General features: G+C 49.1%; 1 protein-coding gene across 1 annotated transcript; it reads left to right on the top strand.

Moving 5' to 3' along the window:
- Positions 1-487: 487 nt before the first annotated feature.
- EMX2 (empty spiracles homeobox 2) lies at positions 488-10,985 on the top strand. Its single transcript, XM_081912860.1, has 3 exons — positions 488-899; positions 3,715-3,899; positions 9,369-10,985. The coding sequence occupies exons 1-3, from the start codon at positions 503-505 to the stop codon at positions 9,534-9,536; spliced, it is 750 nt and encodes a 249-aa protein (XP_081768986.1). The 5' UTR covers positions 488-502; the 3' UTR covers positions 9,537-10,985.
- The last annotated feature ends 8,264 nt before the right edge of the window (positions 10,986-19,249 follow it).

Below are 19,249 nucleotides of genomic sequence, written 5' to 3' on the forward strand. Positions count from 1 at the left end.
TAGGCTCATGAACTAACAAATCGTTTGCACCACTTTGGGCAAAGGGACCCGATCGCAAGCTCTCTCGCTCGCGCTCTCGCCTCGTTCTCGCTGGATTGCCGCTGGACCTCGCCGGGGCCGCCTTGGGCGCTGCACAAGAAAGGACAAGACGGAGGTGCGGGAGGGAAGGGAGGAGGAGGCGGAGGAGGAGAAGGGGGCAAAAAGAAGAAAGGCAGAACTTCGCCCAGCAACTTTTTCTCTTCCCCACTTCGCTTTCCCGTCGGGCGGATGAAGTGAGCGCAGAGCTTTGCAGGGCGCTCGCCTCTCCATGTGGCCGCACGGCTCTCTTGCTGCTGCCGCTGCCACCGCGGGCGGCTGCCCGGCTGCCAGACTCTGGATCTAGGCGGGCCCGACGCCCCGATCGTCTCTGCCGGACCTCGACGCCTCCGAGGAGGAGCCGCGGGCGCAGCGGAGGGCGCGCCCGCCGCCCGGAGGCCCCGGTGCCGGGCGCTTGGCCGCCAGGATGTTTCAACCGGCGCCGAAGCGCTGCTTCACCATCGAGTCTCTGGTGGCCAAAGACAGCCCTGCGTTGCCCGCCTCCCGCGCCGAGGATCCCATCCGGCCGGCGGCGCTGAGCTATGCCAACGCAAGCCCCATGAACCCTTTCCTCAACGGCTTCCACTCGGGCGGCCGCGGCGTCTACTCCAACCCGGACTTGGTCTTCGCAGAGGCCGTCTCGCACCCGCCCAATCCGGCCGCCGTCCCGGTGCACCCGGTGCCTCCGCCTCACGCCCTGGCCGCGCATCCGCTGCCGGCCTCGCACTCCCCGCACCCGCTCTTTGCGTCGCAGCAAAGGGACCCCTCTACTTTCTACCCCTGGCTAATACACCGATACAGATATCTGGGCCATCGGTTCCAAGGTAAGGGCCGGACGGAGGGGGCTGCCTCCCTCTCCACCCCACCCCCCTCAGCTGCTGGATTTCCTATTGCACATATTGGAGGGAGGGGAAGGGGTCGGGAAGACCCGGAAAAGTGCAGAAATCTCTCCGACCAAGGCAGAGAAAACGGGAAAGGAAACGTCTCTTTTTCCAAAGGCCGTTTGTCTAGGCGACGCAACGAAAAGAGAGTTGAGGATGGGCGTGGAGGGGTGTCTGTGTGGGGCTGGGGGAGGGGGCAGAAATTCTGAACCTCTCTTAGTTCCGTTGCAAAGGCGACTATTTGCAAAGGAAGCGAATTCGAGTTTGTGCTCCTTTTTAGAATGTTGTTAACTTGAGCGATTGTCGCTGCAGAATAGGAAGGATTGGGATCAAGGGGAAGACAGTGTAACCCTCCCTCAGTTTGGTCTAATGGATTCCCTCCGCAGTCTCCCTGATCCCCTTCAGGAGGATCGTTATGGAACGAGGGGCTTCAGGAATGAGTCGCTCTCAGCAGCCCTTTCCCTGAAACTTTTTTAAAAAACCAGATCTTCCCTAAAGAGTGAGTTCAAGAGGACAACCCCCCTCCAGTGAATTAGCAACCGAAGGTCTTGCGAGAAAAATAAGAGCTGAAAGGCAGGTAGAGAGACAGTGGGGGGGGGGGGGCAAAGGGGGTTGATAATACTGAAGGCAGGAGTGGGCGGGGCAGAATCGATTCTTTCTATGACTTTAAAATGATTTAAAGAAAAACCTCGCAGGTAAATTTATCCTTTTAACCTCCCAACCAAAGTCAACTTCAGCAGAGAAATGTGGAGTCAAGTCAAAGAGCTTTCTTTGAGAGGCTCCCAAGATAGCCCAAAACAAGGCTAAATTGCAGAGTTAATGATGGTTTAATTTTTTTAAAAGAAAAACGGGCTCCCCTTTTATTTCTTGGGAACAAAACCGATAGCCGTTCCAAGGCACTTCCGCAGCTGCCATCTCATTCACGCTCCAGTGAAACTTTACTGGGGAAGAACGCTCAGTTTGAAGTCAATGACTCCGAAATTCTCAGTGGTTTTTGTTTTAAAAGGGATCGCGCTGGAATATTGCCCCAATATATATATATATTTTTGCATCTCCCATAAGCCCACCCCGACCATCTTCCAGAAAAAAAGAATAACGAAAACAAGGAAAGAGTTGGAAAAGGATTTCGTACAGAAACAACTTTCTTCCTTTCACTTTTCCATGGTTTACACGCGCAAACTAACAAGAGAGAGAGCACAAACGGGCAGGGCTAGAATATTGCTTTCGTGTGTCCCCCCCCCCCCAATTCAGCAGAGAGAAAGAAAGAGAGAGAGCACAAGCCGTTTGTCTTCGGGAAGCCAAACGTTATAAAAACGAGTTTGAAGGGTGATAAGGAAGTGTGGCCCTCACTCAGTCAAAGGAGACCCTCCTACCTGCCTTTTAACTGTAGGGTATTTGTCCTGCTAAGACCTGGAGCTTCTGGAGACCCAGAAACCGCGTTTGTTTGTATCCCACTAGTCTTATTAACTTCCTTGCTAAGTTCCCCCCAAAATCAATTAATTTTACAAAGTGCAATAAGGAGTAACCAAAGGGGTTGGGAATCCATGCAAACACCTCTTTTGAAATGGAATGGTTTCCAAGATAGGGGACGGAGAGGGGGGAGGGAAGGGGGGGAGAGAGTCGATTAGGGTTATTAGTATTATCGTTATAACCTCTCGGTGGGAAATGAGGGGTTTCGTTCACCCAGTCATTTCCCCCGCTGTCGTGAAGGAGGCTCCATCGCAAAGGAGGGATTTGCCTGCCTTGTTATTGTGGCCCCGCGTCGGATGAAACGACCGAGGCGCAAAAATAGGTAGAGCGATTGTGGGGATGGCGGGTGTATCTGCAAAAAAACTATTCCAGCAATTGACAGATGACAAACGCGGCGGCTCCGTGGGCACTGGAAAGAGAGCCCCCGCCCTCCTCTTCTCCCATTTTCAGCCCCCATCCCCATTTAAAAGGACGAGTCTGGTTCTTTTTGCTTTGTCAGATGTTCGCCAAAGCAGCTCTTCCTGCTGGAAGTTTTCAAGGCGGTCGAGGGTGGCGACTTTATACCTGGTGCAGGTCTTCGAAAAGATGCTTCTTGTGCGGATTTTTATTTTATTTTAAAGTAACTACCTGCATGTAAAAGGCGGTGTCAGAATAGGATGGTAGGAAACTCCTTGAAGGAAGAGAGGGGGGTGCCATTTTTCGAAATTGGGGTTTCCTAGAAGATGGTTGCGAATTCTGCTCTTTAGCTCGCTGAATGTTGGCGAGATTAATTTCCTTGTGAAATAATTAGTTGCTTTCTTGTATTGAGGGGGCTCTTTTCCCCTTAATCGGAAGTCAGCTGTCCCCCCTCCCTTGCACACCTAACCTCCCCCCCCACGCGTTCCTTCAAATACCCAGAGTTTTTGTTTTTTTAAAAAGATATATGAAGCAGGCCAATTGGCCTTTCCTCTCCGTCGCTTTCTTCCCTGGGAGACATTCTCTGAGTGAATGTTAGTTTCGTTCTGATCTTGCAGGGTCTGCACCTTTTGTCTCTCTCCCTCTCTCCTTCACTCCCCCCCCCCAAAAAAAGTCAGTCTGCTGGGTGAGAATTTAAGCACATGTTAAGTAGGGAAATCACTTCCAAGCAAAGGTGCCAAAGACAGAAAGGTTTAAAATAATGGGAAGACTTTCCGCTTCAAGTTCCCCCCTCCCCTCCCCCCTCCACCTTCGATTAGAGATGCAAAATGCTAATAAGTAGGCTTGCTTGGCTCATGAATGTCTTTTTTTTTTTTTTTGTCTCGCGATCCAGGCAATGAAACCAGCCCGGAGAGTTTCCTCTTGCACAATGCACTAGCCAGGAAGCCCAAACGGATCCGCACCGCCTTTTCCCCTTCCCAGTTACTGAGACTGGAGCACGCTTTTGAGAAAAATCACTACGTCGTAGGGGCAGAGAGGAAGCAACTGGCGCACAGCCTCAGTCTCACAGAAACTCAGGTGAGGTGCAGGAGGAGCGTTTCTACCCGGCAGGCCGCTCCGGCGCGCGCTCAAAGACAAGGCCTGGGCCTCTCAACAAACCCCCACCGCCCTGGGTTGAGTTTGCAAGGGCTGCGGGGGGCGGGAGAAGCCAGGTTCACGTGTAAGAAGATAGAGGTGTAGGCTAACGTGGGAATTCGAAACTCTGTCCCTGTGTGTTGGCTGCCGCGAATCTTTCTTTCCTCCCCATCACAAAAGCATTCTGGATCTTTTTCCAAAGATTTGTTTTGTTTTGTTTCAGAAAGGAGTATTATTGGTATTGTTACTGTATTAGAAAAATGTATGTTATGTCAATTATTATTACTGTAGATCTAGAGGCTACCTGTTTAAGCCAAAGTAACAGGATATTTCGCCCCAGCGGCATGAACAAGATTTTTATCATCTTCTATCAAGGTAGTTCGGTTTAAATAGCTTCCGGATCATACGGTTGGGATTATCCAGGGTCAAATTTGAAGGTGGAGAAATAAATTGCATTTCTAAATTGAACTCCATTTAATTAAAGAAAATCAGGAGTTTTGAAATATTTAATGTGTGTTTATCGCTGAGAACTATCCAGTCGATTTTTGGTTTGGTTTGGTTTTATAGTTTGTGAAACTGCGCAGTGCAAAGGGAGCGTTTGCTTTGTTATTCGAGGAGCAGACTTGGTTTGGGAAATGGGTGCTGTTCGTTGTGTCTTTTTTCCTGAATGTAGGATTTAAACGATTTCAAACTATAGACAGAGAGACCTCAAGCGGAAAGTTGGGAGTTCTCTCTCCCCCCCCCCCTTGTTTACTTCTGAAGTAGGTTCCTCCATACAGTTAACTCCGCTATGGTCGGTCCCTCCATATAGTTTCATCCATTCCCCCATTTACACCAAAGTAACAATAATGAAACCCTTTCACAGTCCCAACCTGAATACATTTCGCTTCCATTTCGGTAGAAGTAGACTCTGAGCGAAAGTGTTTCGAATACTTTCTAGTGACGTTCTATTGACCCAGCCCGACGTTAAATAGCACGCATTTTAAACGTGTGATAAATATATATCTACACACACTCCCGTGTTCAATTTGATGAAGCGGGCTTGAGTCCAGGAGAGCTTGTGCCCCTACAACCGTGTTAGCCGCAAGGTTCTTTGCGTGTTAACTGGACGCCCCCAAAAAACCCTGCATTTTGCATCATCAGAGCAACAAAACCGCTTTAAAACCCCCGTCTTTAACTGTGCTGCGGACCGGACGGTTTATTTCCCGGGGGCTGGCAATAAAATATCTCTCCCCTTTTCTTTTTTGAAGCCCTTCCCTTCCCGCTGACCCTCCAGCAAATTGTGCCAGTGAAATAGAATGATAAGGTTTGGGGAGGGGGGGGGAACATATCAAAAAGCTGGTGCGGAGGGCGATCCGGCGACGGGAAGAATGGCGTTGTTTGACAGTCGCCCAGATGAGACTTGCGCTCGTTTCTTGGAGAGTGTGCCAGGCAGAAAGATCAATTGTGTGAACCTTGCAGTGTGTGCGCGAGAGAGATCAGATCAAATTAATCTGTTCGACTGCCCAGCTGCCTTGCTGTATATATGTGCGTACGTTTCAAACCAGATGGTTGGTTTGGCTGCTCGGGTTTTTTGTTTAGGATGCATGCCGTCGTTCTTCTTTTCTGTTTGTTTGTTTGCTTGAGGGGCTCCGTCTCTGGCCTCCCCCCCCCCTTCAAATATCTCGATTTTCAGAGGCTTTTGTTACTGCGCTCTCCTCCCTTAACAGAAGTTCGATGGCCTTTTCCAAACGCTTTTCTCTCTTTCCAAGACGCCGGGGCTATTTCGAAAGGAATGTTCTCTCCGGGGCTCTGCATCTCAAGGAAGCGAAGAGGGGGGAGCAAGGCAGAGAAGAAGGAAAAATAGGCGCAGCTTAGTTCAAAGTTCCCAGTAAACAGTAACGTTCTTTGGTCGGATTAAGTTGTAACACTTTCGGCCCCCCTCCTCATTCTCTCTTTCTCCCCCCCCCGTCCCCTTTTCCTGCCTTTCTTTGGGGGCGCCTTAAAGAGGGCCGGGCCTTTTGTTTTAAAGATGTCTCCCCTAACAAAACCCCCAGTAAATGGGTCGCCCCTTTGATGAGGTTCGCCGAACAAGGGCCTGGTCACAGCCTGATTTCCACTGGCAAAGGCCGTATTTAAGGTGGTCTTTGTCCCGCCTGATTCCGAAGCTGGTCGGGGTCTATTGTGGCGGTGTCAGGCCTCCAGCCCCCGACAAAACGAGCGCCCCTTTGGAGATCAGGCGTGGAGAAATGAACCGTCGTCCCCTTCAATTAGCAAACTGAAAAGCGAATTAAACTCGCCCTTGTATATCCCCCCGCTCAGCTATTTTAAATGGGAGGCTTTTTTTTTTTTAAGAATATGAAAATGCGGCCGAGATGTGGGGAGAGGGAAGGGTGGGGGGCGTCTGGCAGCGAAGGGCTTCTGAAGGGGCAGCGAAGCGGGTTAAAGGAGCTTATTAAAATGGTCCCGTTTTCGGATTTACGTCCTCCCCTCCCTTTACGGGCAGCGTCTTTATCAGGCATTTTCAGGCCGAATCAGAGCAGAAAGTGCTTTAAAAAAAAAACCGAACCATGTTTACCTTTGGCCGCAACGAGGATCGTGTGTGTGTCCCTCTCTCTTTGGAGATAATTTCGGGATCAATAAGATCTGCAATTAAATGACTGACAGGGTCAGCTGGTTATGTTTAATTCAGATTTAGGCGAGCCAAAGCAAATTCGTAGGGGGCTTCCCTTCTCCCTTCTTCCCACCCCCTTCCCCGAGATACTTGAAGGACTTCCCCATATGGCTTGCAACCCGGGCCGCTGTCACCCAAGCACCACCGGGAAATTTGTTCTTCTTGCCCCTTTGATGATGAGGCAGGCAGGCTGGCTCTGGGTACAAAAGACACGTCGATTTAGAGCAGGCAAAATTCGAACCTCCTACTTAATTAACGCAGCTCTTCAGCTTCCCCCTTTTATTATATTTAATTAAGGTTGAATAGTTCCCCCCTCCTCCACCTTTAAAACCTGAAACCGGGTTCAGCTCCTTAGGAAAATATATCCATACTGTAGGTTTTAAAGGTCAGGCTGAAAAAAGAGTTTTATAGCCAGGAGTTTATAAATACGGACGTTAAATTTATATAAAACCGGTTATGAGATAAGTGGTGGTGAAGATTAAAAAAATGCAACCATCTCGGTTTGGTTAATTGCTTGATTTCGAATGGCTGCCGATGCGATTAATATTTGAGGGAGGGGAAGGGGGAAAATGCCCTTAGAACTCTCAATGTCCTTCTCAATCCCACCGTTTGTAATGCAAAGTGCAGTTGACACGAGTATCAAGAGAGAGCTGCCTGGAGAGGAAATACGTGAGCTTGAGAGGCGAGACCGGGACACGGCATTCACACACGCACCATTCATAGGTGCACGGAATACTGTACACGTGTGAGAGCAAAGCGAGTCGGAGTACGTGCGATGTTTCTAAAACACATCTGTAGCAGATAGTATGGGCGAATGGGTTCCCATCTGCACAAGAAGTGTACATTGCAATGCATATATGGATAGGAGCATCGTGCAGACCTGACTGCCACAGAGTGGCAGATCACATACATACGGATGCGGGGGGAGGGGAGGACGGGACGCCACAAAATATTGTCCTTTCTGCTAGTAGGTCACATGCTGCACAGCGTCTTTCTGAAGCCAGACAGTCGGTGTAAATTTGAGGGCTGTATATAGAGACCTGCGTGCATATGGGAATGGGCACGGATTGCCCAGTGAGGCGATCTCAATTTCTGCTCACAATGGAAGTCAGTCTGGCTGAATCCACGGGGCTCGTTTCCAAGCAAACTTATTTAGGATCGGAATGTAAGGCTATACAGTAAACAAGCGAACTTATTTGGCAGTAAAATCACTTTTTAAGGCTAGGGGACTTAAAGTGCAGCCTTTGGGCCTACGGTTCACTGGGGTTATAAGGAAGATCAGACGTGCGCTGCCTATAAGTTGCAGATCCCCCAGGCATTAGGATGGGCTCTAATGACTACTCTGGAGTAAGTAAGTGGAGGAGCATAGGTGTTCTCCTGAGTTGAGCGAAAATACATCCACGGCGGAGACGCCGCCAGGATCTTCTGGGGTTCCAGATCGCGTGTAAACCTCTGCACACGAGGGCTGCCTGCACCTGGGGAGGGAAAAGGGAGAGGCTCCTTGTCTGGGCCGTGCCCCGCCTTCACGTCTCCATAGTTACACTTCCGGCTCTCAACGCGACGGGGCCACCGCGTGCAAAAAGACAGGATCGCCATAGCTGGAGCCTCTGCTTCGGAGTAAAGGCTTGCAGCCAGATCTCCACTGTAGTCACTGGTTTACACTGAAATTCAAAATCCAGTTCCCCCAGTGCGATCCACAGCGGAGCTGAAGCGAGATGCATCGGCACGATGATCCTAAACGATTTGTTGTTGTTGTTTTTTCCTGGGACGTGAACCCTTATTGATTTCATATGGAATGGAATGCCACAAATGAGTTCAGAATCGGGGTGAAAAGCTGCAGTCCTAAGTTGAAATCAGTGGGGGCGCATTTCCAAGGGCTGCGCTCAAAGTGGGGGATTAGTCTTAAAACCCCAATTACTGCGGCTTAACTGAGTCCTAGGCGAGGCAGGAGGTGAGCTCCCGTGAAGTCAACGAGATTGCCTTTGATCCGGGCATTGTCTGCCTAAGCAACAGGAAGTCCCATTAATTTATATGGCGTTTACTTCCCAGTAAGCATGCAAAGCAGGCGAGAAATGCCACATTTCCTCCAGTCCCGCAATAGCCAGAGGATTCTCCGAATCGGAACAGAGCTGTGCTTAGTCCACGCGATTGCTTAACAGCAGACTGAACACAGCCCGGCCCCTTCCAAGCGAACAGCCATAGGATCGCACTGCGTGGCCACCTGGCATTTCCAAGGATCGAAGTCAGGGAGGGGAAATTAGGAAGCTTGGAGTGCCTGACCTAAATCTTTTTTTTTTTTTAAATCGATTTCAAACCTGACCTTGTGCCTGATTAGCAGCAATTAGTTTGTTTTAGCGCTTTGCGTTTTATAACGAAGATTTTTAACTGTTGTAAGCCGCCTTGAGTTCCTGCTTGGGGAGAAAAAATACGGGATGCAAATACATTAAATAATCATCACAATAACCCCTACTGAGTTCACCCGCAGAGGGTCGTTGTAGCCGGGTTAGTGGGTGCTGCTAGGGCGAGAATGTCCCACTGCTGCTATGCTGTGTTCATTTTACCCGAGACAGACATGTCTACCTGGTGTAAACCATCAGGAGGCTTCTTCTCTTTCTGCAGTGGACCCGGTAAAGGTGCAGAAACCGCCCAGTGTGTGTGTGAGTGTAAGTGAGTGAGTGAGTGAGTGAGAGACCCTTAGGCCACGCACATCCGCCGCCAGGGAGCTGACAGCCCTGCCTGTGTTGTTTCCCTTTCTGCAGGTAAAAGTTTGGTTTCAGAACCGAAGGACAAAGTTCAAGCGGCAGAAGCTGGAAGAGGAAGGCTCGGACTCCCAACAAAAGAAAAAGGGGACTCATCATATTAACCGGTGGAGGATCGCCACCAAACAAGCCAGCCCGGAGGAGATCGACGTCACGTCGGACGATTAAATCATCTCCCACTTTAAAAAACACACACAATAATAGTAATAATAAAAAGACGACGACGACGACGAAGCGGCGGCGGCGGTAAAACTCCCGGCTGGCACTTAACAGACTTTCCCACGAACAACTCAAGTGTTAAAGGCTCGCGACAACCGCAGGAAAGTGAGTGGCGCGGCCAGGGCGAGGGACAGCAAACCGGCTGGATCCCACCAGGCGATTCTCGTTTTTCTGTTTTTCTGTTTTTCTGTTTTTCTGTTTTTGTTTCTGTTTCTGTTTCTAGAGAGGGGCAGTTTGAGAGGGGGCGAGAGCCGGCCGGCCAGTTTAAGCCAGCCCAGAAGTCAGTCCATCAAGGGTGGGGGCCTTGGCTGGTCCCGCATTGGTACAATTTTGTTTTAAGCGCAAAAAAAAGAAGGGGGGGGGAGGGGAATCTGTCAATCAAAGCCAAACCACCAAGACGAGGTGATTGACCAATATTCCGTTTATCGCCATTCGAACTCAGATCGCTCCAAATTTTTAAAGGGATCGCATACAAACGCAACTGTACCGGGACACTTTGCAGTTGACGAGGGATTTTGTTCTTATTAATGATGATTCTGAGTGTCTCCCAGGCTTTTAGGAGAGAGGATCCCATACCCAGCCAAAATCGACACACCTGTTTCAGAGAAACTTGAACTGCATGCTTTCTTTTTAAAAATTTTAAAAACCTCGAGGGAGGGGGAAGAAGAAGGAGGGGGTAGGGCCTTTTTTTTAATGGTCCCTAAAGTCAGACATGAACTGCACCTTCCCCCCCTCCCCTCCTCAGAGACAGGTTCTGTGTGCTTTTTAAATTTATTTTACGAGAAACTGTGCAGTCTGTAAACCTTTTTATGATAACTTCTGGCGTCAACGTGGTTGTGAAAACTCAATGAAGTAGCGGTAACAAATTCTAATTTTTTATTTTATTTTTTTAATTTTGTTTTTGCTTCCCCCTCCCCCCAATGGATATAACCTTTGAAGAAGAAAAAAGGGGATGGGTTGTTGAGGGTGGAGGGGTGGGGAAGGGAACTTTGCTGCAAAAACAGACAATAATAAAAAGAGAGATTTAAAGAAACTAGTCCCCACATTCTAAAACTTCGATTCCTCCTTTTAATCCCCCTCCTCCTCGGATGGGGGTTTGTACTTAAACTCCCGCAGGAGTTCAGAAGGAGCAAGGGATCTTGCAGATCCCTCTGTAGAAATCATTTCGACCCAGGCCCGTTTTCATTGGGGACAAATTTCAAGCACTGATGTTGATGATCCAAGATTATAGAGCTACTAAAAATGACAAATGTTTCCTTAATGTCTTCTTTACCAGAATGTAAATATTTTTGTGTTTTTTGTGTTTAATTTGTTAGAATTCTAACACACTATATACTTCCAAGAAGTATCTCAATGTCAATATTTTGTCAATAAAGATTTATCAATATGGCCTAACAACTTTAAGCACAGTTTTTCCCTTCGGAAAGGTTAAGTCCCTGCCACTTATCTCTTCTCTGCTGGCCCATAGACCCGATGACCTTGATTTGATGCTAGCAACAGGCAGCCACCCCTCAGGAGACGTTTAAATAACAGGGAAGCCCAGTAGAGAACTCCTCATCCTGACCATCAAACGCATTCCTCCCCCAAACCGTTCCCAGAGCAAACGGAGGACTTTTTCTACAGTATGTCAGAACCGGTCCAACTAAAGTGTGCATCTAAAAATGTATTATGGATTTCACGAAAACGTGTGGGTGTGAATTCGTGTGCCATGCACGTGCAGGCACCAGAAAGTCAGAATTAGCTGCCTGCCCTGACTGTGCAGCGCCTACGCGGTGGCAAACTCGGGTTTGTTTGTGTTTGTGTGTGTGTGTGTGTGTGAAAGGGCCCCGTGATTGTACTCCTATCAAATCACACTAATCGGAAGTAATCTTTCCTGGAAATAAATGGGCTCTCCTTCGTGGGCGCGTTTGCATAGCTGCTGTTTTAGTTCCGGTAGAAATCCAAATACTCTCTTAACACTGGCTTGTGGATCGCTCTGCTGGCGAGTCCAGGTACCTATTAGTCAAGGACAGCTTCGTTAAATCGGAGGCTCCACTTGAATCAACGCGAATTTACTTCCGCATTAAGCGGGGAGGGGGTATAGAGCTCATTTGGTCATTTTTCTTTCTTTAAAACCTGGCATCGCGGTTCTGTTCCTTCTTTTTAACCTCGCCTCCAAGTAAACTCTTTTCCGTTCCACCCGAACGTCCTGCAGCTTTACACTCACTTAACTTGAGAATGCGTCCCCGGTCTGACTCAGTGGGGCTTACTGTTGAGTAGACGCAGATAGGATTGCGCTGCTTCTGGCATGTTTTTAGGATAAGCGTAGCACGACGCTTTTAGAAGCAAGTCTAAAACGAGGCGTCCCACAGCTGTAGCAGGCTTGCAAGTATTCCTTGGGAGCAGGAGAAGCTGGTTGGATTTTTATTTGTTTCCTTGTCGTATTAATGTTTATAGTTTCCGAGAGAGAGAGCGAGGTGGGGACATAGGAAGGGGAAGGGAGGGTTGCCAACTTGAAAAAGAAAAGGGTAAAAAGTTTCCCCTAATCCTAGCTGGCTTTCTGGGGGTGCCCCAGGTTGTTGGTTTTTTCCCCTCCCCCCAACAAAAAAATTAATTCATGCTTCATTTGCTCCTTAGCCTGATAGGCTGCATTAATCAGTTTTCTTTCCATTGACAGCGCAAACCTCGTCTGCAGTGTTCCAGCTACAAAGACTTTTTTGTCGAAGTGCAAATCAGTTTAGGCAATTATCATACCAGGAATATGAAGGGGAAAGAGGAGCCATTGCCCAGTGGTCTCCTTTAATCTCTTAATCCGTGGATCCAGGGGGGCTAGTTGGACATAATTTAGGACAATCTGACTACCCTTTACACTGTGATAAGGCGAAGTTACAATGCGTCGCGAAAATACCAGCTTTGTTCAGCATCCTGCCTTGAAAGTTCAGATTAGGCATTCCGCGCACGTGCTTGTCCAGTATATGGCGCTATGGAAATTCGGTTTAAAAGGTCCGGGTCGGGTTCTTTTCTTTTTTAGACCTTTAAAAAACAATGATGGTGATTAATCATAATAATTATAATGACCGTTCTTTGTTTCTCCTTTCGATCCTAATGGGTGACTTTCCACCCAGAGAGCAGTGAGAAAGAGAAGGTGCCCTAGGAGAAATTCCTTCTTCTGTCCCTTCAACCCCGCCGTTTCCCACTCCACATCTAGGAGCCAAACTCCTAAGGTAAACTTCTCTTCGCCTTTCTCTTTCCTTTCTCCTCCTCCTCCTCCATCTCTCATTCTTTCCCTTCCCCCAGCTTTTCTTGTCCTCCGCCTTCTCTTTCTGTCTTTCCCTTTTAAAACGTCCCTCTTCCCATAAAATCGGGCCACGGGAGTTTGATTTCTTTAGCACCTTAAAAAAAATTCCCTGCTATAAAATAAACAATTGTTTCATTTCATTTCATTTCATTTTTTAAAAAAAACTCTCCACACATTACCCATCTTCCTAGGCTTTAGTCCTCGAAATGGTTTCCTATCTTGATTTTTTTTAAAAAAAAAAAATTTTTTTTGGAACAGCTTATTTTTTCCCCTCTGCGAGATTCAGGAGCTTCTCGCTTCGGATAAATAAATAAATAAATTTCCCCTCTTTCTTCCCTTAAACCGCAAAAAGGGGGGGGGGAGAGAGGAGATTGAAGGAAAGGGGAGAAGAAGAAAAAATATATATTAAGCGTCCTATGTAGCGTAACAGCAATAAAATCTTCAGAGAATGCTATTAGCTTTGGGGGGGGGAGGGAAACCCCTAAAAGCTTTATTACAAACCAAGCTTTGAAAATAGGGGGGATTAGGAGTCTGAAAGAGTCCCACAATGGCTAGAAGAAAAGGTTTCATGCTAATGAGGTTAATGCCCTTTGTATCTGAGGACTCCACAACTTCATTACTCGCTATCTCAGGCTCCACCGAGCGGCTCAGAACACTGCAGCCCACTCCAGCTTCCCCCTTCCCTGCCTAAAGAAGGATTTGATAGCAGCTCTGTTCAAACTAGATAATTATATCTTTTCAAGTCGGAATTAAGATAAAGAAAGTGAAGCAAAAGGCGGCTCGCCTTGATCCACTGCAAACAATTTGGGCGCACTTTTCTCTCTCTCCCTCTCCCTCCCTCTCCTTCTCTCTCTCCACCCCCCCTCCGCCCCCGTTTCCATAAGAAGCAGGACGCTCGGAATTATTAAGTCCTCATTTGCTTTATTAATTCATCTCTTTTAAAGTGCGCCCGGATTACGCAGGCCGCGCTGCGGCTGCTGCGCCCGGCGCTGGCGTCCGAAGGCGGGGAGGGGACCAACTTTGCGCCCCCCCCGGCAAAAGAAGATGCGACCCGATGGGCCGGACCCGGGGGGGGGCGCAAAGCGAGGTCGGGGACGTGACAGTGGCGGAGGTGGAAACCGGGAAGCGGAGGCTAGGGGAGGCCGTGCGGGGAGGAGGAGGAGGACCGCGACGGTGCTGACCGGGCGCTTTCCCAAAGTAGGTGCTGGAACGGCTTCGGTCGCCTTCACTCATGGTGTCTAGAAAATGCTTTTCTCCCTGGCTCTGCCGTCTCTCGCCCTCTCTCTTTTAGCCCGCTCCAAAACTTGGCTGACTAATAAATCCTTTCAATAAGACTTACTCCCAAGGAAGCGCACCTGGCTTTTGTTCCTCTCGGTGACGCACACAGACCTACAAAGGGCGATCCAATGCCGTTCCACTGATGTAACTGGGGGCTAAGCCCTCGTTGCTTTTACACACACCCAAACACTAACAGCCCAATCCAGTTCCAGACAGTTTATACACCCCTTGAGCCAAATGGGGCTTCATTTCCACTAAGCTCACCTCATAGGAGCCAACTCCTAGGGGCCGTGGGGGATTCAGCCCCCACAAGGAAATATTTGTGGCGGCTGAGCCCCTACAAAGTTGATGGGCATTCCCATTCAAATAGTGTTTGTGCACTGCGTCATGTGATCGATTATGCTGGCCTGGTTTACCTGCCCCCCCCTAATATTTTATTCCAGTTGACACTTCTGGCTCACCTTGTTTTTTCGCCTCTCTCCCATTCCATCCCTCCTCTATTTCCTTACGTCTCCTTTCTCGTCCCACTGATTTTCCTTTAAAAAAAAAAAAAAGTTGAAATGAGTGCGCATGCGTGGTTCTCTTCTGAATGGGGTGGTGGTGCGTGCTTGTGATACTGTGAGGCTAATTCTCGTCTTACTTCGGATCACCAAGCCACGGTCCCCAATGTGTGTTCTTAAAAACCTGTGTCTTGCGCCGTCGCCGGGTCCGCGCACCCCTTTCCAGTCTGCAGGGCAGGTTCGGAGCAGGGCGCCCCGGTCGCAGCTGGAGGCCTTGGTTGCATGGGGGGGGGGCTTTGATCTGGTTCGGTTTCGTTCTGGGGCGCAAACGTGCACCAGTCAACTTCTGACCCAGAAGAGGTTGCTCCTGGGACGTCAGGCCTAGACTCGGAGGTGGGGCGAGGTTCACCCAGAATTCCACCCCGCCACCTCCACACGCGCTTCCTAGGAAGTTTGGAGTGCTTTAAACAGGCTTCAGGAGGGGTCAGCCGGGAATCAAACCTCAGTCTCAGAAGACAGGTCTAACTGGGGTGAAAAGAGCCTGAGCAGGTTGTCACTCCAGTTAGACTGGTCTTTTGAGACTGAGGTTCTTCCCAAGTTCTGGCCTAGTTTTCCCAGAAGTGGTAAACCTGTGTACCTTGCGACTAAATGCTCTTCCAGAAAAGCTAACGCTCCCTGCACGTAGACAACTAGCATGTCAATGAGAAAGCTAGATCAGAACCCTCCGCTTCCCGGCTTGCTTCCCCTAGTCTTCGCGTTAATTCCAGTGGACTGACTTCTAGCAGGGCAAGCGAATACATATTTCTGCAGAAGTCACTCCCAATTTGCAGGGCTTTTTATTATGCATGTTTAGGATTGCGGCTTGATATTATGTTTCGGATTGCAGCCTAATGGACGGGCGCATGGAGAGAATTATGGAGCGTTTCCCACTTCGATTATTTTCCAACTCGGGTTGGATGTTAACTATATTTGCAGAAACAGAACAATGTATACAAAGGCTATTGCGAGGCCCCAGTGGCGGGTTTTCTCCAGGGGTCTGTGCGCATGCGCAGATATTCACCAACTCCTGCGCTGACCATCTCGGATACTGCCTTGATATTTTTCGGTTGTCTGGGTACACAGGCCTGGGTGCGATCTCACGGAGGCCACTCCCATCAGTAGCTTTTGCCGTTCTCGCTCTGATCCTAAACCCAGTGGCGCAAACCTTTGCTTACCTGGGACTAAGTGGCGTGGATCTGAGGAAGTATAGAATCGTAGAGTTAGAAGCGGGAATCTTTTCGCCCAACATGGGACTCGAACTCACGAACCCTGAGATTAAAAGTTCCCTGCTTTGACCACGTCCCTTTGCTTGAGCTTGGAGACGGTCCTGCGATACTGAGGCTGGAGATGGCAACTCTACAACCAAGGCAGAGCCCTGTTTTGTGGCAAAGAATGTGAATGCTTGTGATTATAATAAAAATAAAATCCATAAATGAGCGGCAGAGGTTAGGATCGTGATCCCAGACTGATTCCCTTTCATTTGGGTAAGCACGTCAGGTGAGCACGTCAGAGTGGGATCCGACCGGAAAACCGTATGTGCTTGGAAGTTCAGCTGCTTGCAGACCGACGCATACGCGGGTCTCTGGGACGAAGCCTCACCCAATTCAAAGAGACTTATTCCCTAGTACACATGCCTAGGCTCAGGCGACTGGGGTAGCTCTGTCGGTAGAGCAGGAGACTCTCTCAGATCGTGAGTTCGAGCCCCAATATGTTATGGATGCTTTAGCTGAGATTCCTGCATTGCAGGAGGGTGGACTAGATGAGCCTTGGATCCCTTCCAAAACCACGATTCTATGATGCTGTGATGACCCTGGAGTCCCTTCCAACGATTCTATGCCTGCACTTAATGGGTTCACTCCCATGAACACGTGTTAAGGTGCCTCCGCTGTGGAAACACCTTTGTTCCCTAGTCTTTTGTGGTTTGGGTTCTGGAGAGCCACTGTTGATTTAGGCTTTACTCTATCGGTCCCAGATTCGTTTGTGTGTGTGTGTGGGGGGACTCCGAATTCTAATGTGGGGCTTCCTTTCATTTCCGCCTGCTTTCTCGGAAGTAAACGAGATGTTCCTTAGCGTGTGCAGAGAGCCAGGACCGACATCTCCCAAGCGCTCAGTTTCTCGGAGCGCGCTGGCCGGTCACCTCTGGGTAATGAATGATCTTCGCCCCAAGCCCCAAAGGCGAACCGCTTAGGCGTGAGGTTAGGAAATGAGACGGGAAGCTCGGCTCGCCTCTTCCCGCGCCCATCCCATTGATCCAGCCCCGCCGCTCTCCCCTCTTTCCCCTCCAGTGTTTCATAACTACTTAGAGCTCATCATATATCAATTGATTTACTTCTCCAAATAGCCCCCGCTGCGCCGTGGAAGTCGGAGTTTAGAGGACCTGGTGACCCCGAGCAATAACCTCGCTCCTTGCCGGAGCTTGTCCTGCTAGGACGCTCTCAGCCATTAAAGCGCAGCGCGGAGGGAAGAGAAGCAGCACTTGAAAGCGAAAGGTCTGATTAATCGGAGGCAATGGGCTTTTAATTGGCCTTTTGTGATTAGCGCTTGAGCCAGGGAAGCGAGATGTCAAACAGCACAGAGCGGATCCCAGGACCCCCTCCAGCTTTGGCCAATATACTAATTCTCCCTTTTAGATTGGCTGGGACTCCAGAGCTTCTTAAACTCGCTGTTAAGTCTTTCACCGCCACCTGAGGAATGACAGCAAAGTTCTTGAACATCCCTGGCGTTTACCTTCAGGTAAACGTGTAAAGGATCTGGGATGTCAATCATTTGCTTATGCTCAATATCTTTGGCGTAAGTGGCTTGAGGAGTGAAGTTTGACACCCTTCAGTCTGAAACAGGAAATTGAACAACGTGCAGTCCTCTTCTATGTACCTTTTACTCAGAGGTAAGTCTCCCTATGATGGGCTTTCCAAGTGGGCCATATCTCCAAGCTCACTTTCCACGGAATGAAGTTCCACTGACACCAGTGGGGGCCTGCTTCCAAGTAAAAGCTGTTCAAGGAAGGGATAAATGTTCCTAGAAGCTCGATCTCCAAATCACTTAAGCCGATTTCATAAACTGATTGTCACAGCGTGCGCTAATCAAAGGCGCTTGCTTCCTCCTGAGACTTAAACCGGATTCGTACCGTGTTCGCTGGTACGAATGTGGGCTTACAAGGACATAAGTGGGTTAGAAGGATCGGGCAAGCCCCCTTGAAATTAATGGGAGGAAAAGCTGTCGGACTTACTTTGATTTCTGTTGAATAAATCTACCTAGGATCGGAGCATACTTGACAACAAGTTTCCCTGAAAACGACGGGGGGGGGGGAGGGAGGGAGGTTCCCATGTGCTTCGAATCCAAGAATGCACGGAAGTCTTCTGGGAAAGGAATAGGAGCAAAATCAAGGAGCGATGCGTGTAAATAGGTGGGTTTAGGGTCGTCACAGGCCCAGGACGCAACTCTTGGCTTACCTGGGTGCTGTCTGGTACCCTGGAAAATTCTAACCTGAAGTGCAGAGGGGAGAGTGTCAAAAAGGCGGCTGTCATTTGACGCCTCGCCTGAATTTAATACGCCGGCAGGTGCCTGGCTGACCCGTGAGCTCACAAAAGCCTTTTCTTTTCCAAATCAACACGGCTCGGACGAGTCTCTGCTCTGGGAGAGGCTCTCGCCACATCAGCACCTGACGCGCATCTGAGCATTGTTTGGGGAGAAATCCACGGACTTCTGCCGCCTTTTTTGGGCACCGTCTGTTTGCGGAACAGCAGCCTTATTTGAGTGCTGGGACTTGGGCTGTTCTTTAAAGTGCTTTAAAGGCATGTTTTTAAAGGAAGGGTTAAAACAGTGTGGGGAAACCGGGCAGGTCCTCATTTTGATATTGTAACTGCAGGATTTTCTCTTCTAACCCGCAAGCAGGCGTTCCCCTGAAACCAACGAGACTTCTCCATTAAAAGTTCAGGAATCTCCACTCATCCAGCTGTTTCTCATTCACAGCAGCCAATCTTTCCATATATAGATAGATAATTTCTTCATTGACACCTTCCCCTTCTTTGGCTGTATGGTTACAATTAACATAATTTTCATTCATTCACTGACTCTGGCCAGTCACTTTCACTCTGTTCTCATCCCACTCATGCACGCTCCAGTTCGATCAGAGACAGGATTTCCCAGGCGTCGATTCCTGCTCCATTTTTGCCCCCCCCCATCCCTAGCGGTTGAAGGAGAATCCGCCTCCTAACCAACTCCCCCATCACTTGGGCTGCTCCCTTTCGCCTCTTCCCCTTCGCAATCTTTCTCTCGCGCCGGTCCTGATCAACATTCCGAGTGCAGAGGGGTCTTATCCTTGATGTCCATTGCAACGTATTTGTTGGAGCAGTTTCAGTCGCTGTCAGGATCCCCCGAAGGGCCTTTTTTTTTTTTTGAGGGGGTGACCCGCCCCAGACCCAGGCCTTCCAGCCTTGCCTTCCCTTCCTTTCCCTGTCTGGGGAAAACCAGCTAATATTTATAGCTCAGCTCTCCATTACACTTGGCTGGACCTGACGTCAGGAAAAAGGAAACACTCTCTCTCTCTCTCTCTCTCTCTCTCTCTCTCT

This window comes from Podarcis melisellensis (genome assembly GCF_964234715.1).
Source record: "Podarcis melisellensis genome assembly, chromosome: 5".
Lineage (NCBI taxonomy): Eukaryota > Metazoa > Chordata > Lepidosauria > Squamata > Lacertidae > Podarcis > Podarcis melisellensis.

Excerpts from the sequence above, each read along its gene's own strand:
- EMX2 (XM_081912860.1), top strand. The coding sequence starts at position 503 with ATGTTTCAACCGGCGCCGAAGCGCTGCTTCACCATCGAGTCTCTGGTG. Across the intron at positions 900-3,714 it reads TCTGGGCCATCGGTTCCAAG|GCAATGAAACCAGCCCGGAG; the intron begins GTAAGGGCCGGA and ends CTCGCGATCCAG. Across the intron at positions 3,900-9,368 it reads TCAGTCTCACAGAAACTCAG|GTAAAAGTTTGGTTTCAGAA; the intron begins GTGAGGTGCAGG and ends CCCTTTCTGCAG.